Source organism: Zootoca vivipara, chromosome 6 (genome assembly GCF_965207765.1).
Source record: "Zootoca vivipara chromosome 6, rZooViv2.hap1.1, whole genome shotgun sequence".
NCBI classification, from domain to species: Eukaryota; Metazoa; Chordata; class Lepidosauria; order Squamata; family Lacertidae; genus Zootoca; species Zootoca vivipara.
Genome location: NC_142589.1, coordinates 4,509,042 through 4,535,441, shown reverse-complemented (window position 1 = coordinate 4,535,441; position 26,400 = coordinate 4,509,042). Strand labels below are relative to the sequence as shown.

The 26,400-nt window shown below is 42.2% G+C and overlaps 1 protein-coding gene across 8 annotated transcripts; it reads left to right on the top strand.

The window, feature by feature from the left end:
• Positions 1–20: 20 nt before the first annotated feature.
• TIA1 (TIA1 cytotoxic granule associated RNA binding protein) lies at positions 21–25,349 on the top strand. 8 transcript variants are annotated; one of them, XR_015950295.1, is made up of 15 exons: positions 21–263; positions 7,145–7,241; positions 8,507–8,605; positions 9,019–9,073; positions 9,247–9,279; positions 10,486–10,573; positions 15,701–15,766; positions 15,970–16,037; positions 16,483–16,558; positions 18,555–18,663; positions 19,212–19,307; positions 19,396–19,480; positions 20,170–20,293; positions 21,796–21,938; positions 22,408–23,117. XR_015950295.1 is itself a non-coding variant. In XM_035118235.3 (14 exons), exons 3-14 carry the CDS (start codon positions 7,230–7,232, stop codon positions 22,553–22,555), a joined length of 1,068 nt encoding a protein of 355 aa, XP_034974126.1. In that variant the 5' UTR covers positions 21–263; positions 3,685–3,806; positions 7,145–7,229; the 3' UTR covers positions 22,556–25,349. The 8 variants fall into 8 exon arrangements, 7 of the variants coding, with proteins under 7 accessions (XP_034974126.1, XP_034974123.1, XP_034974122.1 ...); XM_035118235.3 differs by lacking the exons at positions 15,701–15,766; positions 15,970–16,037 and adding an exon at positions 3,685–3,806 and having other exon boundaries at positions 22,408–25,349; XM_035118232.3 differs by lacking the exons at positions 15,701–15,766; positions 15,970–16,037 and having other exon boundaries at positions 21,799–21,938; positions 22,408–25,349.
• Positions 25,350–26,400: the final 1,051 nt, after the last annotated feature.

Here is a 26,400-nt window from a genome sequence, read left to right as displayed (position 1 = left end):
CGCATGCGCCGACGGTCTTTTCCGTCGGCCGGCCCGGGCCCTCTCTTTGCCCACCAGCGCCATCTTGAGAGGCCAGCGGTGGATTTGTTGTCCGCCGCGCCGTCGTCGGGGCTCCCCGGAGGCCTCCCGCCCCGCACCCCCGCCGCACTCGCGCGCGGATTTGGCCTGCGGCGAGCCGGGCGCGGTTGTGACCAGGCCTGGCTGGAGGGCTGAGGAGGGAGAGGAACCGCCGCCGCCATGGAGGACGAAATGCCCAAGACGCTGTGAGTTGGGCCGGGAGGGAGGCTGTGAGGAGGCCTATTGTGAGGGGGAGGGGTCGAGCCACGTTGCGCCCCTCTCTCCCGCCTTCCCGCCCGTCTCCTATCCCCTCCCCCACTGCCTCTCTTTCTCCTTTTGTGCGGGCGAATAAAATCCTTAGCCCCCCCCCATAAAAACCGGGGCGGGGGAAGGCGAAGGGGGAAGCATTCGCCCCTCTTGAATTACTATTTTTGGGGGGGGGGTGGCCTTGGCCTTTTCTCCTCTCAGGCAACGGAGCGAGCTTTTGTGTTGAAAATCGCTAGTACAGTATCACAAATACTGTTAGATGAATCTTACGGGGCGAACGCAGTTGGAATATGGTGCACAGTTCTGCTCGAGAAAGGATATTAAAAAAATGATCAAGAAGGCGGAGCGACTCCCCCCCCCCCCCACAAAGGTTGCAGCATTTGTGCCTTTTTAGCTTTGTGGGGGAAAGGAGAGTAAGAAGCGACATGATAGAAGTTCATGAAACCACGCATGGCATGGAGAAAGCGGACCGAGGGAAGTTTCCCCCCCTCTCTCAGAAGGGCTCGTGTGCAGCCAATGAAGCTCAATGTTGGCAGAGTCAGGGCAGATAGTTAAAACTATGGAACTCGTTCCCGCAGGAGGCACTGAGGACCACCAACCTAAAAGGCTTTAAAAGAGTGAGACAAATTCTGGGAGGAGAGGGCAATAGATGGCTATTAACCAGCCAATGCTCTGCCTCCACAGTTGGAGGCAGCAGTGCTTCTGAATACCCATTGCTGGAAACCACAGGAGGGGAGAGTTGTTCTTTTGCTTGAATCCTGTTTTGTGGGTTTCTCAAAAGAGGCATCTGGTTAGCAACTGTGAGAACAAGCTGCTGGACTAGATGGACCCACTTTGGCCTGATCCAGCAGGCTCTTTTATCTTAATAGCTGTTAATATATTTTATTCTGCTGTTCTTTAAAGGAGCTCAGGGCAGCAGACATGGTTCTCCCACCCCCACACAGCGCACTCATTTTGTCCACTACAACCCTGTAAGTTTGGCTGGGCTGAGAGAGAGCCTGGGGTATCAGAGCAGCTGATAGCAGTACAATGAGTGTGTGCATAGCTAGAATCCTTGCACTGGTTATTATCTCTGTAGCACAGGCATCCCCAAACTGCAGCCCTCCAGATGTTTTGGCCTACAACTCCCATGATCCCTAGCTAACAGGACCAATGGTCAGGGAAGATGGGAATTGTAGTCCAAAACATCTGGAGGGCTGAAGTTTGGGGATGCCTGCTGTAGCACCATATGCTACATAGACAGGATTACAAGTCTCTTGTCTCCAAGGAACTTAAAGAACTTTCTTATAGGCCTGCCTGAGGGTTTACAGAGAAAGTATTGTTGCATACTACCCCAGTCTCGTGAGTGGTGCGAGATTCTAGGCTTTCCAGATGCTTGTTCAGAGTTTGTGTTTCCTTTTGGAGTGAGGAACATCAGAGACAGTGGCGTCTATGCTTTGTGGTTTATTTACACAAATATACAACCTGAGCCTATGATGGAGGGGTTCATAGCATTAACATCCCAAGAGAGTCCTGCTTCTCCCATAGCCACAGCCTATGAGTAGAAATTAGACATGGCTCTCAGCAGAAATCAGGCCTGGCTCTCTCTCCGCCTTTCCAGTTTACAGCTTTTGCATCCAGTTTCTAAGCTCACATAACTCTACTGTCAACTCTGGCCTTTTGTCTTTCTAAGAAAGAAACAGTTGAGGGAGGTAGCCCCCCCCCCCATTTCCCCTCTGGCACAGAGCCATTCCCTTTGTTCCCTTAAGGACCCATCTTTAGTGGGGCATACAACCTACCTCCGCCCCCCCCCCAAAAAAAACCTCACAACACCATGAAAGCTTCATTTCTGTGCTGCATACATTGGAGGAGAATTTTCTTCTGATAGTGGGCACAGAGCAGGAGCATCTGAAACACTAGAAAGCAACTGCCAGTCAGTATTGGCCAGGTATCTTCAAACTTCAGACCCAGGACCCACTTTTATCTCAAACATGCCTTTGGGGACCAATTTCTTAATCTTTTACAATATATTTGCAGGGTGGCAGTGCTGCTCATGTGACCCATCTTGAATTAGGCCATAACCCACTAGAGGGTCCTGACACACCAGTTGAAGACCTGTGGTGTACTGTAGACAGTACTGAGCTAAGTGAACCAGTGGTCTGACTATATAAGGTGCTTGCCTGTGTTCCTATGACAGAGCTCTCCATCTCTCCCTTGCTAGGCCACTCATTTGCATGGAATTCCATTCACCTACTTGCACTTTTTGATCTGTGGCTACTGCACTAGTAAACAGACTATATTTTCTGATAGAGAGCCAGTGGATGAAGGGGATGGAAGGCAGGAGTAAATGGAGGAAGAATGTCAGATTAAATATGTTGCCCATAGTTAGGTTTGGGTACAGTGGTTGATTTTTTACTTGCAGTTTAAACACAAAATATGCAGCAGCATTCAAAAATGATTTTATCCACTTGTAGCGTAAGCTCTGAGTGGCAGAGGCCTCATTTTACTGCATAAGCAGAGCAGACCATCATCTTTCATCTCCCCCACTCTCCAACAGTATGCAACCACCAATGGAAGGTGTTTCTGTAGTCCAAAATGTAGCTGATCAATTATTAACTGGGGCTTCCCCAATGGAATAGCAGGGAAGTGTCCCCTACTGCTTGTTTATTAATGTAATGATCTTTTCTGGGTATCTCCATCTTTTGAGGGTGAGGCAGGTCATGGCCATTGGTAGCTTATTCTGTTACAGTATTATGAATTTGTCAGCCACTCTGGCAATAAATACTGAAGGGACATAGTTATATTTTCTACATAACATGAATAATCCTTAGAGACTAACTCTGTAAAGGAGATCTGTATTACCTTCACGTTGTGAATAAGGGTTGTGGCGGATAAGGGAGTGGCTTGTTTATTGTTTTTTAGCCTCTGTACTATATCAGCACTCTTCTCCACCATCACCATTTTCTATTTTGCAGCACTATTTCCTTCCTCAGTCCTTTGGACCATTTGTTTGTTTCTTTGCTTGCTTGCTTGCTTGCTTGCTTGCTTGCTTGCTTGCTTGCTTGCTTGCTTGCAGAGTATCTGGACCGCTTAATATATTAAAAACATATTTAAGCATTGTACAGAAAACTGAAGTGACAACTTTATAATATTACAAAAATACAGTTACATATAAAAATGTCACATTTATACAAAGTTACTAATATATATCAATATCATTTCATTTTCCTTCTGACACCCTCCCTAACAGCCTCTCGAGTTCTCACCCAGGGTCCAAAACAAACTCTTAGTTCACCCACAAAAATCTCACAACCAGAAGAGTTCCTGGAAACAGCGGACATTGCCCTAGTCTCTCACTCTAGACTTTCTTTTTATTGCCAGGCCCAAGGTGGATGGTACTTCCTCAGGCTACCAACATGGGAAAAAGAAAGTACACCCTCTTTGAATTGTGGTTTTACATACCAGGACACAATCATCTGTTCCTTAGCAGATCTTAAAATTAGGTAAATACAACCTCAGATGAACAACACATGACGTATTACACCATGTAATGATTTATTTAACAAAAATAAAGCCGAAATGGAGAAGCCATGTGTGAATACCCTATGATTCAGTAGGTTGTAGAACCACCTTTACCAGCAGTAACTTTATGTAATTGTTTTCTGTATGACTTCATCAGTCTCTCAACATAGTGGAGGAATTTTGGCCCACTCTTCTTTATAACGTTGCTACAGATCATTGAGGTTTGCTGGCATTTGTCAATGCACAGCTCTCTTAAGGTCCCGCCACAGCAGTTCAGTTGGGTTGAGGTTTGGACTTTGACTGGGCCATTGCAACACCTTGATTATTTTCTTTTTCAGCCATTCTATTGTAGAGTTGCTGGTGTGCTTGGGATCATTGTCCTGTTGCATGACTCAGTTTCGGCCAAGCTTCAGCAGTTGGGCAGATGGCCTCACATTTGACTCTAGAATACTTTGGTATACAGTACCAACAAAATTAAGGCATTTGAGAGAAGAGTATGTAAGTTCAAGTGTGTTGTGATCAGGATGCCAAGGGGGGGGTTTACAGTGTCTAGCTCATGAGCCAGTCCAGACTATGAGCCTGATGTTGGAGATCAGGGGAGCACTGAGGCTGGCAGGTAGAAGCCAACTGAACCAGCTCCCACAACAGCAGCTTCCATAGAGTCAGAGCAATGAATTTCATAGGAATCTCCCCCTGGGCCTGAGGACCTAAGCTACTCACATAGTACCTCACCATTCTAGTAATGCAGCAGGTAGGAGACAGGAGCACAGGAGAATTGCCAGATGGTTGGCCCTTCAGGAGGCACTGGATTGCCAGGAGGAAAGGCAGGTTTGAATGCAGTGGCTCAAAGTTCCCCTGAAGGTTTGCAGCTTTTTGGAGCAAAATGTTCACTTGGAGCTCTCCACGGTGCTGGGACTTGCCTTGCTACTCTATTAGTGCCAGTAGGAGGCAGGTTTGAAATCCTCTTTGTGGCATTGGCGATTGTTCTGTGGGTTGGGTTCCAGCTGCAGAAGAAAGAGTTAACCATCCTATTCCTCTGCTGCAATGCTCCACACTGCAATTAGGCTTGAAAGCAACCTTCTGTTGGTACCATTGGAAGGTTGTTTTCAAGCCTAATTGCAATGCGGGTGGATGATCTTTGTGTAAGAAAAGAACCCTCCCAGCCAAAATCAGCATAAAAATTATATCCCCTTGGACAGTTGTCTGGGGATTAAGAGTCTATGTGCTGGTGGGTTTACTTGGAGTGCGTGCATGTGAGAGGGTGCAGTGGCCTGCTCGTTATTGTTTTGGTCTCACCCACCATCAACTTGCAGACCCAGGGAGGGTTGGCCAAGATGGAATGCAATTCTTGGTCCAAAAATGGTTTTCCACCCTTGATTTTAAAAACATTTTAATGCCGTTTTTCAATTCAAAATTATCACTTCTGAAGAAGTGTGCATGCACACAAAAGCTCATACCAATGACAAACAGTTGGTCTCTAAGGTGCTACTGGAAGGAATTTTTTTTATTTTGTTTCGACTACGGCAGACCAACACGGCTACCTACTTGTAACTAGAACTATGGTAGTTCTTAATTCAGGTTAGGCACATAACGGACAAGGTGGCCTCTGAGATAATCAGGACATACTATCTTGGTCATTAAAGCTTAAAATCAATACTGTGATTTTGGTCCTGTATCCTATCTGTAGCCACTGCTACTGTTTTAAAATAGGCTTCAGATAAGAAAACTGTCTTGATCCCATTAACCATTGAGTCAGTGCATTTTGCACCACATGAAAATTCTGAACCATCTTCAAAGGCAATTACCTGTTGAATACAAGGCAAGGGCCAATTTATGTGCATCTGATTGACCCACGATTGCACATGTGTGCCCGGGGTCGAACCAAGAATTGAATGTCACTAAATGGGCAGAACACTAAAATGTCACTAAAAGGGCAGAACGGGGGAGGGACAGAATGCTTTATGCAGGCCCCGCCAACATGTGGGGGTCTAGAGTGTAACCGCCATGCGAAATGAGGATTGCCTGTTGTCTAGAAGCAACCTAAGCATGAACAGTGGAGGATGGATCTGGCCCACCCACCCCATGTCACTTTTGACATATTGGCGGGGCTGACAACTGTCAGTCATCTGACATCACATGATTCATACTTCAAAGGAAGAATCAATTGCATACTCTTAAGTGTGCTGTCTATTTTTCTCTTCTTCCATGGCAGGCCCAAATTGAATTTATGCCTTCTGAAAATGGGATTGCATTTGGTGCTGAATTTTAAATTTGGTCACTTGATGCTGACAGTGGTCAGGTAAACCTAGGAAGGATTTTGTGGAGGGATATAAATGGAGAAGGGGACACGGGTGGCGCTGTGGGTTAAACCACAAAGCCTAGGGCTTGCCGATCAGAAGGTTGGCGGTTCAAATCCCCGCGACGGGGTGAGCTCCCGTTGCTCGGTCCCAGCTCCTGCCAACCTAGCAGTTCGAAAGCACGTCAAAATGCAAGTAGATAAATAGGAACCGCTACAGCGGGAAGGTAAACGGCGCTTTCGTGTGCTGCTCTGGTTTGCCAGAAGCAGCTTTGTCATGCTGGCCACATGACCTGGAAGCTGTACACCGGCTCCCTCGGCCAATAACGCGAGATGAGTGCCGCAACCCCAGAGTTGGTCACGACTGGACCTAATGGTCAGGGGTCCCTTTACCTTTATAAATTGAGAAAGGGATACAAATACAGTACCTTACTTAGTTTTCTTATAAATGCACTGTACTACTGCTCTGCAAACTTTTTTATAGCATTTGTAATTTGTGCAGCAAATATCTTGAGTAATACTGTATTGTGGTTTCACCTGTTCTCAGCCTTTAGGTTTAGTAACAATGAAAAAATACTCACTTGTTCTGCACCCATTTTCAAGCCTGCTTCTCCCTCTTTTGTTAACTTCTAAGCATCCTGTTCTTGTGATTGAGGGCTTATTTTTGTTTTAGCTTTGGAAAGGTACAGTTACTTTTTTTTTATTAAGGAAGTTTGACTATGATGGTTAGTTTACTTATTGCGTTTCTGCCAAGGAATCCAAAGTGGTTTAAAATACAAATACAAATAAAATACAGAGTGACAGTCCTTCAGCCTATGTGTTGCTCACACAGGTCTTTCTTAAGTAGCTCCAGGGGGAAGATGGGTGAGGGATGCCCCAACAGTTCTCCTTGATAGCTCTGCCAGGAGTCAGTGGTATGGCCTAGGGCCGGCTTCCTCACTTCTCCCTTCCCTCAGGGCAAACTGGTCTTTATTGTTTGAGACTCATACCTCCATGGATCTAAAATTTGGATAATTTTTGCAGGTATGTGGGGAATTTGTCAAGAGATGTTACTGAAGCCCTAATTCTCCAGCTCTTCAGCCAGATTGGACCATGCAAAAATTGCAAAATGATCATGGATGTAAGTTGATGCAGTGGTTATGTTCTGCACAAAAAATATCTTTTAATATAAAAAATGTGGCTTTGAGGATTCTAACGAAGTTTAGATTTCTTCCCTCAGGAGTTTCACAGGTTGTTGCCCTCCCTTTAGAAATTTCAGTAAAACAAATTAAACTGAAGGGTAACTAACAAGTAAAAGAACTAAGAAAAAAGTAGTAAGCTAAAAGTAGTTTTGAAATTACTCTGTTTCCACTAAAAATAATCAGTAAATAATTTACAAGGTCTAAAGATTCAATCTACTTTTTGAACACTTGAGGCATAAAATCTTACTTATTGCTGTGGAACTCTCTTTTCCTGCTAATCCTAAACACAAAATAATAGTAATAGTACCTCGGATTGCAGACTTAAATGATGCTGCTTGCTTGGGAGATACAGTGGTGCCTCGCTAGACGAATGCCCTGTTAGACAATTTTTTCGCTATACGAATAGGTTTTGCGATCGGAGGTTGCCTCTCAAGACGACGAGGTTTTCTATGGCCGCCGCTTCGTCTTGCGAAGCATGGCCATAAAAACCTCCGATCAGAAAACCTACAGGGCATTCCTCTAGCGAAAGGGGAACAAGGTGTAGTGTGGGAGGAAGGCAAAGGAAGATGAGCTGTCAGTGCCTGTCAGCTGATCTTCCTTTGCCTTCTTCCTGCGCTGCAGCTGGTTCCCCTTTGTGTTCTGCTGGTCTCTGCTGATTGCCATGAGCAGTGAAGGGCAACCAGCAGAGACCAGCGAAACACAGTCCGATTCCGGCTGTGTTTTGGGTGGGGTGGGGGAAAGGCGGAGGAACGATCCGGGGGACGGATCCGAAGAGCAGCGGGTCCCCTGGTGCCAAAGCGCGGCGGGCGCTGCTTAACAAGCCCCGGCAAACAGCGCCGCCGGCTCTGTCGGGCGGGGGGGGGGGAGCGGAGGAACGATCCATTCACCTGCTTCTCCCCCCCCCCCCCGCCTGGCACACAGCTCTCTTGGCTGGGGAAGGCGGGCACGCAAGAGAGCAAGCGCCTGCCTGCCTGCCTTCCCCGCCGCCAGTCCCCCGGAGCCCATAGGAACGCATTGATTAAGTTTCAATACATTCCTATGGGAAACCACGACTCGCTAGACAAATTTTTCGTAGGATGAATTGAGTCCTGGAACGAATTAAATTCATCTAGCGAGGCACCACTATACCACAAAACAAAATCAACACAGACATTGAGATGGCTTAGTAATGGTTTCTGATAACTTTCCTTTCTGTGTTACACAGACAGCTGGAAATGATCCATACTGTTTTGTGGAGTTCTATGAGCATCGACATGCAGCTGCAGCTTTAGCGGCTATGAATGGACGGAAGATAATGGGTAAGGTAAGCTCTCAGGTCTAAAGGGTGAGTTGGCGCAGAAGTGTGGCTTTAGGTTGTGGATGAAACCGCTTTTGTAAAAAGAAGAAGATCTAAAGGTAAACTTTTATCCTGTTGTATATAATAGAACTTTGACTTAAAATTTTAAAAAACACCATATAGATAAAGACAAGTACATTGAAAAGTTATCATGAAATTATTTGCATTTTGCAAATAAAATAGCTCGGCAAAGTAATAAGGGTTATTTAATATTGCCTAATATCACTCAACTTGATTAGAGTGGGAGCATATTTTGCATTGAATATGGCAAAATAATATAAAACATAAATCGAATTTGTCAAACACACTACATTTTGAGGGTTTGTGGGTTATGTAAACATAACTTCCTTGAATATAATTTTAGCAAATATTATTTGTAGGAGGTCAAAGTGAACTGGGCAACAACCCCCAGCAGCCAGAAGAAAGATACCAGCAGTAAGTTCCTTACAATTCTTAGTAATTGCTCTTTATTTGCACAAAAGTGTTTTAAATGTTAAGCAATAAGCATCATACAAATATTTGCCCTATTGTTTTGATCATTATCCTAAGATATTATTTAATGTGTTTGTGTTAATAAACTTAAGAACAAATCTAATCTTTGTCATCAGGTAGTACCGTTGTCAACACACTGCGTTCACAAGGTAATTGTATCTTCTTAAACATAAAATGAAATCTCTCAGGGGTATTCACTAACCGCCTGAAGCTATTTGGGGGGGTTGTTCTGTTGTCACAAGATTTCTCCCTCCTCAATGGATCAGGATGTGGACTGTTGCTGACTCTTAAGCCCTTTGACCCCATTAAGCTGCTATTGCTGTAAGAATTCTTTCCCTCTCTCTGAGGGTGAGATAACCAGCTTTCTTCAAGGCTGCTGGCTGTGCTGGGCCATAAGCCCCCCTTGTGGTATATCAAAATTGCTCTTCCAATTGGATCATTTTCCCTTCTGCTCCTATGCAACCCAGTGTGTTGCTTCTCTACTTGTCTGGCCTTAGAACTTTAAAAGTTTGGGGAAGGATTAAAGTAGACTTTCCAAGGTGGAGATGTAAAGTGTCATGTGTGCATTGAAATCAGTTAGAGGTGATGATAATTAAAGTGGGCTTTATGTGAGTATGAAGAAAGTCCTTAGATATGAGATCTTTGTATCAACCAGTTCTTATGTAAATGGCTCTAACAAACTGTGAAGGGATTACTGTTTCCGTTCTGTTGCCTTCAGTCTTAGTTCACTTGCTCATGGATTTCACATACTTTGAATTCACATGGATTCACATGGTGTAAAGGCTGGGCAACCAAAACTGTTGGCTTTTCAGAAAACTGTCAAATACTTTAACATCAAACTGTTGCAATGCAAGGTATCTTTTTGACTGTTCTTCACCAAATATGACTAAGATTGAGCTGCTTGTAATTTATATTGTCCATACTGGTTTGTGTAAATCCTACTCTGTTCTGCTCATAGAACCAGTATACATATTTAGCTCATTATTGTTAAACTTGTGTATTATTAAGGCTAAACTAGCATTATAAAATAAGGCTGTAATATAACTTTTTGGCTTTGGACTAAATGGACTTAGCTCTCATTGAAGTACAGCTTCTGTTATTCATAACTACAGATATAATGAAAAATTCTAGTTATATGTAATTTTCTATAATTGTGTACTATCATGTCTGTTCATGGTTATATATTAAACCATAATGTATTTTGTTATCTGTTAGGTAAAAAGATTCTAGTTCTCATGTAGTTTCCAGATGTATGGAAATTGATACAAGATTATTTTTTTAAAAAAGCAAACCTATCCTGTATTTCCATGAGTTCTCTGCAAACTTGTACATTTCTTTTTCTTTTTCTTGGTAAGACCACTTCCATGTCTTTGTTGGAGACCTCAGCCCAGAAATTACAACTGAAGATATTAAAGCAGCTTTTGCACCATTTGGAAGAATATCGTAAGTAATGTCTTATGTAAGATAATGGGGGCAAGAATTTGATGCTAAAACTAAGGAAAATGTGCTGATTAGAGTGTCAGTATATTTAAGGATACCTATATTCTCTAAGGAGTTGTATCTTTTTGTATTATTCAGAGCTATAAAACAGTTCATCTTGCTTTATTTGAGTGTGCATTTCTAGACTTTGGATTTATATTTCTGTATTTTAGACTTGCAACTTAATTTTAAAAACAGTATTGATTCATTCCATTATCCAATTACTAGATAATCTAGAATGGGTTTTCTAAGGGAAAGCTGATTTCTGGGTGACTTACACCAATGAAAAGGCATTGCATAGGCTTATAAAAGCAGCTTTAATAAATATCAGATTTCATAGAAGTTATGGCCTATAAGATTTTGGCTTTTTGTGAAATGGGTGCTCTATTAAATAAAATAAACTAGAAATCGGCCTCCAGTATAGTTTTTCGGTTTCAGTCATTGACTAAGTTTGGAAGGCATGTGAAAGTGCCAGGGGACCAGCTGTATTGTTTCTGTGGAGAAACATTCTTTTAGTTTTAGGACTTGGAAGTTTGCTGTTGATAGCAATGACCAATTAGGTTGAGTTGCAACGTAATATTTGGAATATAAGTACTTCATTGGTAGCCTTTCCTGAGTGATTGAATTATAATTGCAGAAACTTGAGAACAAGATTTCTGTATGGAGATCAGTGTAGCATGTTATGAATTACTTGTTTTAGTATGCAGGCAGACCTGCTTAAATGGAAGCAAGATGTAGTGCAGGGATACGTAATGTGGTCTCCTCCAGATTTTGTTGGACTACAACTGTCCTATTGGCTATGCTGGCTGCTGGGGCCGGTGGAAGTTGGAGTCCCAATATCTGGAGGGCACCACATTGGCAACCCCTGACGTAGTGTATCTCTTGGATGTTTGTTCTTATCTGTCACTAATTCTTCCAAGTGTTGCTTACTCCTGTGAAGTACCGTGTTTCTCATATTTTAAGACATGTCATATTTTTTTCCCCCAAGAAAATAAGCCTATGGCTTATTTTCGGGGGTGTCTTATTTTTTGCCGAGCCACGACTGAGCGGGAACCAGCAAAGGCAGCAGCCCGCCGCCGGCTTGGAGCTCGGCAACGTGCGCGCTGCTGCCTTTGCCAGCTCCCGCTCTGTTGGAGCTCGGCAAAGCGCCGCTGCTACGGTACCTTTGCCGGCTCGAGCTCCAAGCCGGCGGCGGGCTGCTGCTTCGCGGCTTCTCCTCCTCCTCCTTCTCCTCACTGCCGCCTTTTTCGGGCTCCAGCTCCTTCTTCCCCACAGGCTCCTCCGCGGAAGGCCCGTCCAGCAGCTCGGCCTCTGAGTCGCCGCTGCTGCTGCCGCCTCTTTCTCCTTCTCCTCCGCCGCCGGGCTCTCCTCCTCCGGGCCCCTCGTCCTGGGCGGGAAGAGCGGTGGTGGGGTTCTCGGCGGCCGCCAGGCTCTCCTGGGTCTCCTGCATGGGGGGCTGCGCGGCCTTCCCGCTCGCCTCACACGCGCGGCGCACGAACAGGCAAGGCGGCGCGCTGGGCCGAAAAGGGGGAGGGAGGGGGGAGGGTGAGCGCAGACGCGCGCGCAGGGGAGGCTCCCTCTCAGCGGGCCATGTGCGCGAGAGCGGACCCGGCGGCGAGTCTCGCGAGAGGGGGCAGGGACCAACTCGGCACAGGAGGGGGGGAGGAACGGATTCCAAAAGCGGTGTCGTTAGAACAATCCTGGTGGTTAAGTCCAACATGGCGGCTCGAGGCCCCCGCATTAAGCCCGCCCTTAGGTGGGGTCGGATGGACCATCCCAGAAGGAGGGTGGAAGTGAAAGTAGTGTCGTGAGTAGTGGCATCGTCATTGCGTCCTTTCGCTTGTGGCAGTATTGTCGAAATTGAGCGGGAAAGCAGCAGCCCGCCGCCGGCTTGGAGCTCGGCAAAGCTGCCTTTGCCGGCTTCCGCTCAGTCGGGGCTCGGCAAAGCGCACGCTGCTGCCCTTGCCGGGTCCTGCTCATGTCTTATTTTTGGGGTATGCCTTATATTTCGCCAGGTCTTGAAAATCCTGCCATGCCTTATTTTTTAGGGATGCCTTAAAATATGAGAAACACGGTATATCAACCAACTCTCAGAACTGGTTGGAAGGTAATCTCAAAATTGATAACACAACGAGATTATAGCTTCATATGTATCAATTTCCAGAGGGATAATCTTGAAACAAAGACAATTTAGAGCCTTGTGGCATCTTAGAAGACTCACGAATGCATTATGACACAAGTGTGTTTGCACTCAAGCCAACTTTGTAAGATACATTATTGTACGTATGAGTCACATTCTATATGGCTGGTCAGAAAGGTTCCTTGTCCTAGCAAAAAAAAAAAAGGAGGTGGGATGTTAGGGTAACTTGCACTTCCAAAGCCTGTTGTTAGTACCTGTGTACATGATTTGTCCAGGAGCTAAGGTGTGTGACCAAGCCTGGGCGGAATGGAGTTTCTTTGTTTAAAAGTTCCTCCTCCCAAGAGGTTCCCTGGTTATACCTGTGTTTGAGGTGTTGGAACATGGAGGCAAGAGCCTGAATGTATACCTGGATCCCCTAACAGCTGCTGTGGTCACCTGATCTGTTTCAATAGAATCTGCAGCTAGAAGGGCTTGCAACTACTGCTGCAAAACTGATAGGCCTTGGGGGTTTCCAAACACAGCAGGAACTTCAGGTTGCTGACATGTTTTGAGGAGAAGCATTGCTTCAGGGGAAGATCAGAAAAGCTGGACAATCATATAAAGAAACGTTGGTTAGCGGATATTCTTGCTAGCCTTCTTTGAAGAAGAGTTTTTGCTCAAAACATGTCTCAGACACTAAGGATCAGAAACAAGGAGGGTAAGTAAAGAAGTCCTAATCATGCTTACAAACACTAGAACCTTTAAAGGGTGCTTGAGCATAGTAACTTGGAGTACTGTAGAATCAAGGCAATCGACGATAGGAGCCCTGTTCAAGGAAATAATACAGTTGATATACAAACTGTAAAAGTTATCAGTCTCACAGACCCTTTTATGAAACTCCACGTTGCTCTCAGTACTAAAAGGTGGCCTACCCATATACACTAGTCACCTTAGTTTTTGAAGGCTTCATTAATTAGTTATACTTGCTGCCTCCTAGTAGGGGCTTCAAACCACAGGAGTGAAGAGGTTGGGGCAGCTGGGTAGGAGGATCTAGAATCCCTGCTCCCAAGAAATGCAACTTCATCTGCAGAAAGGCCACATGAGACCGGCCCACCCATGTAGCATCTGCTCAGAATGTACTTCCATATTTGAGTAAGACCTGAAATTCTCTTGGTTCTAGCTATCTGCTTATACACAAAGTGGCACAAAGTAGTTTGCAGAAGTCTTACCAGTGAAAGCCTTAGGACAGTAAAGGCCGTGATGGCAAAGCAAGTGCTAAATATTTTAGTCCCATGAATTTTAGTTTGGCTTATGCATCTGTGTGACTTTGAAATCAGAGTGCTTCTGGTATGCTTAATTTGATAAAATTAAAATCCACTTTGCTTGCATTAACAAGATTCCTTCTTAAAGTTAAGAGTTCTGCTAGTATTCTGATGTCATTCTACACTACATTTCTGTTGGAATAAGTCCGCAAAACACTAAGACCTTCTGGTTGGCTTCCTGCTTAGTGATGCAGCTGCATTGACTGGTTGCTGTTGATCTAAGCCTAAGTTGTACGGTGGAACTAATGTGTGCTGATATACTAGGAGCAGGGAAGGCAGAGTAAATACTGGTTTGAAAAAAATGCCACACACTCTTTCCCCCCCCCTTCCCCAAACTCTCTAAAATAAGTTGGCCATGAGTGAGCCAAATTTACTGCCTTGAATTAGAACTTGAATTAGGCACTAATCCTAATCAGGGAGAATGGTTTTGTGTTGGCACACTGTCTCTCATGAGCACTTTGTTACTTCTGAAGCAGCTGCTGGGAGAAATATTTTTTATGGATTCACAGTTGTTTGTCACTTAGATCACTTAGACCTTAAGCCTATGAACTGTATCCTATCAAGTTAATCTATAGAAAACAAACTTGACACAGATCAAAATGAAAAACCCCTCATTTTAAAAGTTTTCCAATAGTAAGTGTTCAAAGTTGTTTTTTTAATACAGTACAGGTAGCTGGTTTATAATTCTAAATGTTACAAATGGTCACACTGTTTAAAAGACAAAATATAGGCAAACGTTTCTTTTCATTTTTAAAGCTGAGAGAAAATAATTTCTTTGGTGCAAATAAATGCCCCTCTGTTTGTAATCTTAATAGTTATGTTTCCTTTATAAAAACGTTGTTGTGCAGTTACTCCAAGTCTTTAATGCAAAAACTTTAATGCAAAAACCACATAGTGATTGCTGGCACATACATGTGTTTGAGTTCTTGAGTCATTTTCAAGAATGACAGCTGAGGGGTAAGTATAGAGCCACGGGTAGCGCCTTAGATTTTTCTGGACTACAACTCCCATCATCCCTGACAATTGGCCATGCTGATTGGGGCTGATGGGAGTTGGTTATCCTTGGTATAGAGGATTCTCCCTCCCCCCCCCCCTTTAAGATGTGCAGAGAGAACCATCCATGTGATGATTAAAGTGATTGTTCTCAGGCAATTTGTAACATAGCCTTAGCTTAGACTAATGAACTCTTTAAAGCATATGTGCATTGTTAAAATTAGGTTATTTTCCATGGAGTGACATTTTTAAATTTTATTTGGGTCTTTCAGTGATCTTAGCATTATTTAGCTCCCTTCCTTAAATCAAGTTTCTTCATACAGGATGCAATAGTAGCTTGTGTTAAAATTCCCTTGATGATGGTCTGGCATCGTACAGCCTCTCGCATTATAGTTACACTAGTTACACTGCATGATTTTCTTACTATGTTTGTGTGTGTTTGTGTGTAATAAATGCCTGATTCTTGTGGGTTGGGGAGGGCAAAGTAGGCCTGTGTGTTTGAAAATGTTATTGACCACTTAGTCATGTATACAAATTGCCTGAGAAGCATACAGCTAATAGAAACAGAGTTTTCACCAGTGGGGTTTAGCTATTGTAGCTGGGTCTTTTGTCTTTTTTCACTCAATCTCAAATAATAGGGCTCTGGTTATTTTGCAGAATGTCTCTGAAGAATGGACAGCATTGCCATGGCTAACTGCAAGCTACAGTTCACAGTGGACAAACGTTGTAGTTTTTCTATTTACTTTTATAAATTTTTTACTTTATATACTTTGTAGTTTTCAATCAGTCCTGTATGATTGTTAATTACGAATGCAGTCTTTAAAAGATTATTTAATAGTGTATAGTAAAAAAGAAAAACATGTTAGTGTTTATTTTCTTCCATAATGCAACCATTTCTGAAAATGTCAATTTCTCAAAATTTACAGCTGCCCAAGTCCAAAAAGGGGGTAACGAATTGACCTGAGAAAATTAAAGAATTCAGTTAACAGGCGACGTATGCCTTTTAATTCCTATTTTTTCATTTTTTCTATTTTCTATTTCTAATAAGTAGGTAGAATGTGTTGGCCAATAGTAAGTTTATAAATTGCATGGTTAAAGAGAGCCGTTCGCTAATATGCTAGTTAGCTACATGCCCTCAGTTATTCCTTTGAATAGCTGCTTTGACCATGCGTAGTATTTTTAACTATGTAAGAGCATTTTGAACTGTGAACCAACGACTGTAAAATACTTGTTTTAAAGAGCTATTGATTTTGCATGTTTACACAATTAAGTTTAATTTTTTGCTATTGTGATAAAACATTAGTAAAAGGGAGAATTGCTTTGACTATGTATTGCTGGTGCATTTAAGAAGTTCATTTTATTAAAGGAGCTGCGTGTGAGACATTTTCACTTGGATTCTGTTCTCTTTATGTTTAACTGGTCTTCTCTTTGCTTTTTAGGGATGCACGGGTTGTTAAGGACATGGCAACAGGAAAATCTAAAGGATATGGCTTTGTTTCTTTCTTCAATAAATGGGTGAGTGCATGTTGATTCTTAAGAACCCTTCTTCCAGAAATGAACATTCCAGACTCGAATAAAATAATGGAGTTCTTAAAGTTCTGAACTAACTTGGCAAGCTGTGTATAACTCAGAATAAGATACAGATACTGTCCTCAGGCTTGTAATCTAAAAGATAAGAATCACAATGAAAGAGGACTGGATGGGGAAAGAAGAGGATGGAGTTGGGTTTGATGATACTGGGCATCTGAATCCTGTTAGAGGCTGGTTGATCTATTCTTCCTTGGAGGGAGGTGGTACCAGAGTCTTACCCTTGTTTTCGCAATCACCGATAAATTCTAATGTTCTGCAAGTATTAAATAGTTATATGCTGGTGTAACAATCAGCATACTCAGGGCAGCTTAAGATCATTCTATGAAATGGCTAAATAAGAATCTGTTTAGATGATTTCTGTTAACTGCTCTTGGATTTTATAGGTTTTTTATTTACGTTAAAGTAAGTATAAGAGCATCTTGAAGATACTTTTATTTTGTGAGCAAAATTTTTGTAAAGGGAAAACATCTGAGACTACATTTCCCACTGTCGGGACTTTTTTTGTATGTAGTTCCATTGAAAGGTGCAACTTTAATACATATGCCACTTTTAAATCTTGCTTTTATCTTAAGAGAGCTAATAAAATATTCTGCCAATAATACTGAATGCAGCTTAAAGACTGGAAGTGCACATTAACTTGAAATGCTAAAATAGATGCTATTGGTTTCTTTCAGTCATAAAACTATATCACCTTAACTGTGGTGGTAAAAATCTACAAATGTGGTTATCAGCTCTCTATGTCTTAAATGGTTTGCAGCAGTATAACTCTGGCTTTCTCAGGAGCAGTGAGTTTCTGAGTTAGATCACTTTTTTTCTATCTAGGAGCCAGTGCATGAGCCTCTGGCCTTTTGATCTCTCTCTGGGAGGAGGTTACAGTCTAAAAACCTCAGCCTTTGTTCTCCATTTGTGGAACACATAACGTACTGTGCTTCAAGTGCACTAAAACTGTAGTAACAGTTCACTTTTCCTGACAGCTAAGATTGGTCAAGGGGAGGGAGAATTGCCACATGTTAAAACAATTGTTTGACCCATTCACATATAAAGCATGGTTGGGGGTACTCTTTACACAAATGTGGGGAAGCAGGAAAGTAAAATATTTCCCCACGTTACATTCTCCTTCTTATAAGCAGTTTCTCCCTGAGCCTGGCTTTGATACCAGCCACCCAGGGAGAAAACTGCTGGAAGTGTAGTAAGGTAAGGCAAAGGAACTGAGAGTGGGGGGGCTTTGCTTCCACACACCCATGCTCCTTTTTATGTTGAGAGTAACCCCATTATATATGTGAGCAGACTAAATTGGAGTAGCATATATGCAGTTCCCCTGCATGTGTAATTTGGCCCTAAATGGCCATGGCTATGCATGGAGCTGCAGGTTCTTGGAGCACAGTAGGAAAATTCAAACAATGAGTACTATTTGGGTTTGGAGTCTAATTGTAGTCTTTCAGAATTTGATAGCTGATTACCTGTGAATGATAGAGCTTCATATCTTTATACCTGCAAATTGATATTTTTATATTAAAATGGCACTGACTTCGGTTACTTCATTACAATGGATCCAGGCTGAATAAAACTTCAGATCCAGATTTTTCCGGTTGTTGGAGGCACCTTTTGTCTCTATTTTCATTTGCCATTTAGCATTCATTTGCATAATGAAGTACTTGGAGCATCTGGAGAAAATTTATGGACAAAAGGGCTATTCACAGAACAGCCTTTTGTAAGCTGCTTTTGTATTTGGAGGTTTTTTGTATTATTATTTTTTGCAAATTTAAAGAGACCACATATAATTGTTGATCTGATGCTTTTGCAGCCTTTGTGAATAAAAGTGATTCTGTAATTGAAACAAATATTTTGCTATAAATTAGCATTGTTAGTAGTTTTCTTTTTTATGGAGCTGCTTTCAGTAAGTGTTTTGCTTTCTCTGTAGGATGCAGAAAACGCGATTCAGCAGATGGGGGGACAGTGGCTTGGTGGAAGACAAATCAGGACAAACTGGGCAACACGTAAACCTCCAGCTCCAAAGAGTACATATGAGTGTGAGTATTTTAGCTTCCAAAACACACATGGGGATATTTCCTCTCCAAGCTTTTAGAACTGACAGTCTAGGGCTAGGGATAGCCAGTATATTTAATTGATGTGCTGCCTCCCATTAGGTCAGGCATCCCCAAACTTCGGCCCTCCAGATGTTTTCGACTACAATTCCCATCATCCCTGACCACTGGTCCTCTTAGCTAGGGATCAGGGGAGTTGTAGGCCAAAACCTCTGGAGGGCCGCAGTTTGGGGATGCCTGCATTAGGTGGTGAGTTTGATGCTCTGAATAGAATTTTGTTTGGGTGGAACACCTTACAAGCAGGTTTCGATTGTAAATTGTTCAGGAACAATGGCCTGGCCACATAGAATTGTAAGCCTTTGGGGTAGAATGTGGCTGTAAATTTAAACAGTAATTATATATTGCAAAGCATAAGCCATGACAGTTGGGGTGGGGTGGGGTGGGGGGAACGACAGCCAATTCTTTCTACAGATGTTTGGGTTTTTTCTTTGTGGGCAAATTAGAGACTTGTGTAACCTTTTTTTTCTAAACAGCAAATGCCAAACAACTATCCTATGATGATGTTGTGAATCAGTCCAGTCCAAGCAACTGCACAGTGTACTGTGGAGGTGTTACTTCAGGGCTAACAGGTATGGCATCTCATGAGTTTTAGTAGCCTTAGGAAGTTGTCCCTAACTCCACATCCTGACATCCTTATTTCTGTCTTCCGATTTGCAGAACAGCTGATGCGCCAGACATTTTCTCCATTTGGGCAAATAATGGAAATTCGGGTCTTCCCAGATAAAGGATATTCCTTTGTACGGTATGATACTGTTGGTCTTTCCTGTGTGTTTTTTTTAGCAAGCCCATGCCACAGTGTACAGTTTAAAGTATTGCAAGCCCTTTTTGAAACTCTGACTTAAGTGTACTCCTTCCAAAGTGTCCTGCCATTCATGTTCATTATCTCTAAGGAACAGGAACCTGTGATCATTCATATAAAACTTTCATTTGCGTGTCTTGGGGCTGTTGGGTGTTTTGCACCTGATTTTGACATCACAGCTGCTACTCAGATGTTCTTTTTTCAGTATTCTGACTCCTAATACAGCGGCTGAATGGAGGGGCAGCTGATGGTGGCCACCTTCATTCTGTTTCTGGAAGGCATTGTCTTGCACAAAGACTTTTTTTAAAAAAGCCTTGCTCCTGCTATGCCATGATTGCTGAGCAGCCCAATGTATCAGGCCTGCAGTTTTCCCTGGAGCACTCACAAGTTTCTTGACTTACTTACTTGTTGAATTTATATCCTGCCCTTCCTCCCCAAATATGTGCCCCCCATGGCCTTGTGCATATGTCATACATTGTGAAGGATCTACACATGGTGGGCTTGCAATATTGGATAGATTATCCCTTGAAATGAATTGTTGGATGGATTTTTGGTGAGAGGGATTTGTATTACTGTACTTGGATGTTTAACGGGGTTTTGTATTATTGATTAATTTTCTCAAATGGTTACAGGTTCAATTCTCATGAAAGCGCTGCGCATGCAATTGTTTCAGTCAATGGCACAACTATAGAAGGACATGTTGTGAAATGTTACTGGGGCAAAGAAACACCAGATATGATAAATCCAATACAACAGGTAAGCCTCTACCTTAAAAAAAAGGGGGGGGGAGTTCCCTGAAATAATTCTGTGCTGGTAGATTTCTTCATTCTAAATAGTTAGACCACAAATCCCTTTACTGGTTGTTCATTTCATTTATATGCATCATTTCCCACATGTTGCTCAGTGTAACATGGGATCCAACTGTAAAACATACACAAATAGTAGGGGCTGGAGATGTAAAAGGTCATTAGAAAATGCGTTGATCTTTCTTCAGTTATTGTGCTCTCTTTGCTGTGGAACTCTAGGAATAAAAGTACTGTATAAATTTAAGAGGATTTAAGGAGAATAGTCTTAGGGTCAACCACAGACCTAGCAATACATCCTAAGGTGTGTGTACTGTTGCTATAGCACTGACACAAACTTATTTTTTTGGAAAATGAGGAGTGGAGGTGGCATGCTGTATAGAAATAAGTGGGAGAGTGCCGAATCTTGGTGCATCAGTTACCTAATTTAGCTTTTGTGGTCCAAGCCCCTGCTTGTGCTGCAGAGATACCCAAGCACAAGCTAGAGTTATAAATGTATTTTTGTGGGCTAAGAGCTTGCTAGATCAGGTCCGTGGCCCATCTAGTCCAGCATCCTCTTCTCAAAGTGGCCACCCAGATGCATATGGGAAACCAGGAAACAGGATTTGAGCACAGGAGCCCTTTCCCCTTCTGTGGTTTCCAGCAACTGGTATTTAGAACCATAGGAGGCAAAGCATAGCCATCAGGGCTAGTAGCCATTGATAGGCATCTCCTAAATGAATTTGTCTAATCCTCTTTTAAAGCTGTTCAAATTGATGGCCATCACTACCTCCTGCAGGAGCAAGTTACAATAGTTTTCCCGTAAGATGGCCAGAAATTAATGCTAGAGAACATATTTTGCACCTGTACCCTGTTTCTCATATTTTAAGGCATCCCCATAAAATAAGCCATAGCAGGATTTTTAAGCATTCAAGGAATATAAGCCATACCCCGAAAATAAGACATAGTGATAGGTGCAGCAGCAATGTTGGCCGCGGCAAGAGGAGGAGGAAAAAAATAAGACATCCCTTGAAAATAAGCCATAGTGTGTTTTTTTGAGGAAAAAATAAATATAAGACGTGTCTTATAATATGAGAAACACGGTAAGATCCCCAATTTATTTTCTGTTACCTCTGACACTGGCTCTGCCTGAGGCCAATGTCAGAACAGATGTGCCACTGATGTACCACTGGTCTGACTGACCCCTATGGTTGAGTTTCATATGGAACAAATAACAAATTCTTCAGCTCCCCAACATGGTATGATTTAATTATTTAATGTTGTGAAATACAGTCCATACAAGTCTTTGGAATGAACTTTGTTGTACGAACTAAAACACTTTTGTGTTTGTGTGATTACATGAGCTTTGGGATGCAAAGGGCCAAAGGGGCATGTGGCAGTGTAACTGAAAACCATCCACCTTTGTGTGTCTTCCCTGTACCAATGTACTAACTTTGTTTATTTGAACTTTTTCAGCAGAATCAAGTGGGATACCCACCGCCTTATGGGCAGTGGGGTCAGTGGTACGGAAATGCGCAGCAGCTTGGCCAGTACATGCCTAATGGCTGGCAGGTCCCTGCGTATGGAATGTATGGACAAGCATGGAATCAGGGATTCAAGTAAGTGTTTGCGGTTTCATACAGGCTCTGTGCCAAGGAATCTTTTTCAGAACGAAAATAACTGCACGGCTTTATGAAGCAAGGCTTTAATTCTGAAATTTCTCATATGGACCATATTATGTTGGATTCTGAAACAGGCCATTGGACTTGCAGTTCTGTGTCCTTTCTAAGCAAAATACAGACCCTTTTGATCCACATTGCTGTGTGTAGAATGATAGAAGTCAATGGTCACTCAACAAACTAATCTATCTTCATATATCTTAGAAATTATTTTGTACATTGTTTATTTGGTGCAGAAAGTGGGAATGAATTTCTGAAGGCATCCTGTGTGGTTTAATTTTGTGGGTCTGGGCTAGTGGTGGTGGATAAGGTGATAAAATGAATATTTGGTTTGAGATTCACTGTCTTGATTCCAGTTCATTGTCTGTGTAACCTTTCTAAGCTTTATTTAATTTCCTTTTTCATTCAGTCAGACACAGTCTTCTGCAGCATGGATGGGTGCAAATTATGGTGTGCCGCCGCCGCCCCCACCGCCGCCGCCCCCACCCCAGGGGCAAAATGGAAGCGTTCTAACTAGTCAAACTGGATATCGAATGGCAGGTTTTGAAACACAGTGAGAGGAACAGAGAAAGACTCTGGAATAGAACAACTGGTGGCTTTGAGGCTATATATGGAGCATTGTAAAACCCTTTGTTTACTTAAAAAAACCTATCCAATCAAGTCAGTGCAAAAGTCAGAAAACAGTATTTATTTTTAATCATGAAACTACGTTGTCCACATTTTTTTTAAAACACACACACAGGAAATACTAGATGCTGGATATCTGCCAACTTTTGCCTTCTTTTCCTCTTTTGAGATGTGTTTCTTAAGATCCTTGTTTGAAACACAACTAATGCAGGGATTTCTGCCACTTTTAGATTGGGGCAGAATATTGCACAATATCAAACTTTTTTCCACTGAAGTAGTGTGCAGTTCTAGTTGCATTCCTAGTATGACTGAAAATGTATATGAAAAGTTGTACAAAAACAAAACACGCCAAAACTGTGTGAGTTCTGAAGGTTTATTGTGATCTTCAGCTTGTGCACAATTCTGTTCTAAAGAGAGCCTATTGTATAAAGTGTCCCATCTCCTCACTTTTGTTATACTGGGGTTTCAAATATAACTTATTGGTTTACATTATTTTGTATCTAGACATTTTTCAAAAAGTGATTTTTGCCTTACTGTCAGCTGTTAAATTATTAAATGGGGGTGGCGGTGGGAAGTGGTTGGCAGCAGTAGTTGTTCAGAGCTCTCCAACGGATCCAACTCTTCCTGTTGTTGTTAGACGTGAGAAGGTGCCTGGGAAATCCCTGTAGGGTTTGTGCAAAGATCTTCACCGATGAACTTCAACCCAGTTTCAGATATTATTAAAAATGTGACACATTCTAATGAACCAGCTTTTCTAAATCTCTCAGTTTTTACATTTACATGTATTCTATACCATGTAAACTATTTTAGCAAATTAATATTTTTCACAAAAGTTGGTCAGCTTTTGTATGTCTCCTTCTTTGAAAGGGTAAAAGGCAGAGAGGTCTATGTGACTTAACGAGTATGATTCTAAACTTTGGCTTTTTGCATGTGAATATCAAATACATTATTAGATTTTGAATACACAAGTCATGCTCTCATTTTTCAAATATGTAGAGAATACTTTGGTCTTAGCAACTTTTTACTCAAGTGGAGTAAATTTGACTTGATTTAGCATGTACAGGTAGAGCTCTGATTACTTGTAGCATTGTGCGGATCAGGCCAGGAGTATGAGGAATACTCCGGTTAAGCCTGAAGGACCAGCTGGATTAAGCATTTTGAATTGTTCAGAGGCCAAAAAAACCCCTTGCTATCCTACCTCCTTAACTTAGCCTTCAGAGAGTGCAAAAAAGAAAGCTACCCCTAGGTGTAATATTTATTTATGTCTGGGCCCGTGGAGGTGTATGCTTTTTATTCTGCATTGGTTGTAGTGGAGCAACGTATCAAGGGATTATTGAGTTTATGATATATGGAGTGTCCTATGACAAATGTGTTTTATGGAAATAAGTGACCCTATGATAGAGGGTTGGCTTTGGAGATGTTAAAATCCTATTTGTCTTGATTTCAATCCCTCACCTTTGGGGAGTGTTCCATGATTTGCCGGGTGTGAATGGTGTTCTAAAATTTGAAAGTTTGCTACGAATATAATTTTGCATTGGGAAGGGGTAGAAGAAAAGACGAAAACTTATGGTGACTCTTGAGAAACTCTTGTCCCTGACTCTGTTTAACAACTGGAATTCTGTAAAGGAAGCAGAGTAAGATGGCTTGAGTTCAGTGAAACCTGGCTGTAAAAAACAACAATCAAAAACCAATTTTTACCCTGAAAGCAGGGTCTGGCTCCCCATATGTTTAAAAAAGTGAAGCATACTGAAAAGATAGTTTTAACTCATAGACCACTCTTATTTCTGCCTCCTTGCTGCCTTTTAAACATGCTTAAACATATCTTTAAAATTATTTTTACCACCTCTGCCTGTACAATTATTTCAAAAGAGGACAGGAATAGGTTTGAGGTGAGTTTGGTGCCGCACTGGAATTTCTATGTGTGTATTTTCACCAATAGAACTGCCCAGGTTTAGTTGTCTTAAATAAAATTCCTGTCATTAGAACTGTCTGAGAGACTGTTACCTAGTTTAAAAAACACACAAACAAGGCTTTTAATATTATGTCAGTGCTGGTTGCTTTTCCCCTACTCTCCGTTTGGGCACCCAGGAAAGACATGAATTTCAGGTTATTTTTGTTGAGCATAATTAAAGTCTTAAAATTCTAAAGTTCCTCAGATTTAGAAATGCTTTGAGAAAAATGAATGGATGAGGCCCTTCCAGTTATACAATTGTTACTGCTAAGCTACTTCTGACTAGGATTTTTCATACTTTTCTGGAGGTCACTTCTGCTACATAAGCCACATTAAAAACTAGTTGCTTACCAAGTGTCAGCCTCTTCTGCTGTAACTTCTCCAGTGGTCCTACAAAAAAAAGTAGGTGAAGCATTTGAGCCCACTTCTTTCTCTCGCTATTGCCCTTTTCCTTCTTGTTTTTAGTTTAAGCATAAGCAGCCTTTCAGTTTTAAAAGGGAGTCTTCTTAAAATACGGTAAATGTAAATGAGAGTAATGCCCCATACAGATAACAAAGGAGGATAAAGCTGCCTGGGGTATTGTTTTTGGGTTATTTTGTTTTTAAAAGTAGCAGCCCCATTTTTGTCTCTGTATGAACATTGAAAGCTTCGTTTGAACTAATGTATTTTGATACTTGTGTTTAGAAGTTCAAGAACTTCACTCCAGAAGCCGTGACTTTTGAAAGCCATTAAGATGTTAATAAAAGATGTGAGCTTGCGTATTTCATCCTTAACCTTTTGTTTATTTTACTGTTCAGATATTCTAGCACAGGTTTGGGAGAAAAATGGAACTAGAAAAGGTCTCTTGAGTTGCCAAGTCTAAATTACCTGCCAGCCTTTTTCTCTTGTGTGATGAGACTCTGAAAGAGGCCTTAGCAAGAGCAACCAGTGTCTTGGGTAGCCATTCTAATCAAATGAAGGGCCGTTGAGACCTTATTTCACCACCTCTCTTATGTGTGTTAAGAAATAAAGAGTGGGCTTTTGGCACTTGCCTACACTTCTTCCTTAGCATCTCTCACCAGGCATAGAGGTGAATGTCCAAAGCCATGATTCCTTTGGTTTTTGATTGCAGCATCTTTACTTCACACTGGACAGGTTGTGTTTTTTCAGCTCTACAGCAAAAACAAACAAACAAACAAAGAACAACCTCCCTCTGAGTGAACTCTTCAGTGACAAAATAAAAAAATTCATTCCAGTAGCACCTTAGAGACCAACTAAGTTTGTCATTGGTATGAGCTTTCATGTGCATGCACACTTCTTCAGTGACATTGCTTTGTTTGCTGACCATCATGTGCAAATGTAATATGGCCATATTTTTCAGAGAGGTGACTCATCATCAATCACTTCATAAAAATGGGGAGTTGTGGCATATTATGAAATAGAAGCATCTCTAACCAATCACAAGCTCATTCATTCTCTGGAGCCTTTCCTAAGGGGTATTTCTGCTGTGCAGCGTCCTGGAAATTTCAGAACCTAGACCAGGCATCCCCAAACTTTGGCACTCCAGATGTTTTGGACTACAATCCCAATCTTCCCCCACCACTGGTCCTGTTAGCTAGGGATAATGGGAGTTGTAGGCCAAAACATCTGGAGGGCCGAAGTTTGGGGATGCCTGACCTAGACCCAAAGAAGGCTACATCCCGAATAGAAGCCTTCACTGCCTCCAGCAACCCATGCAGCTATTGCTCATTTCCACTCAATAAATTGCACCCTTGAGGCTTTGCAGCTGCCGCCAAACTTCACTTTATGGGGAGTGGTATTGCCACTTTGGTAAGTAGGTTTCTC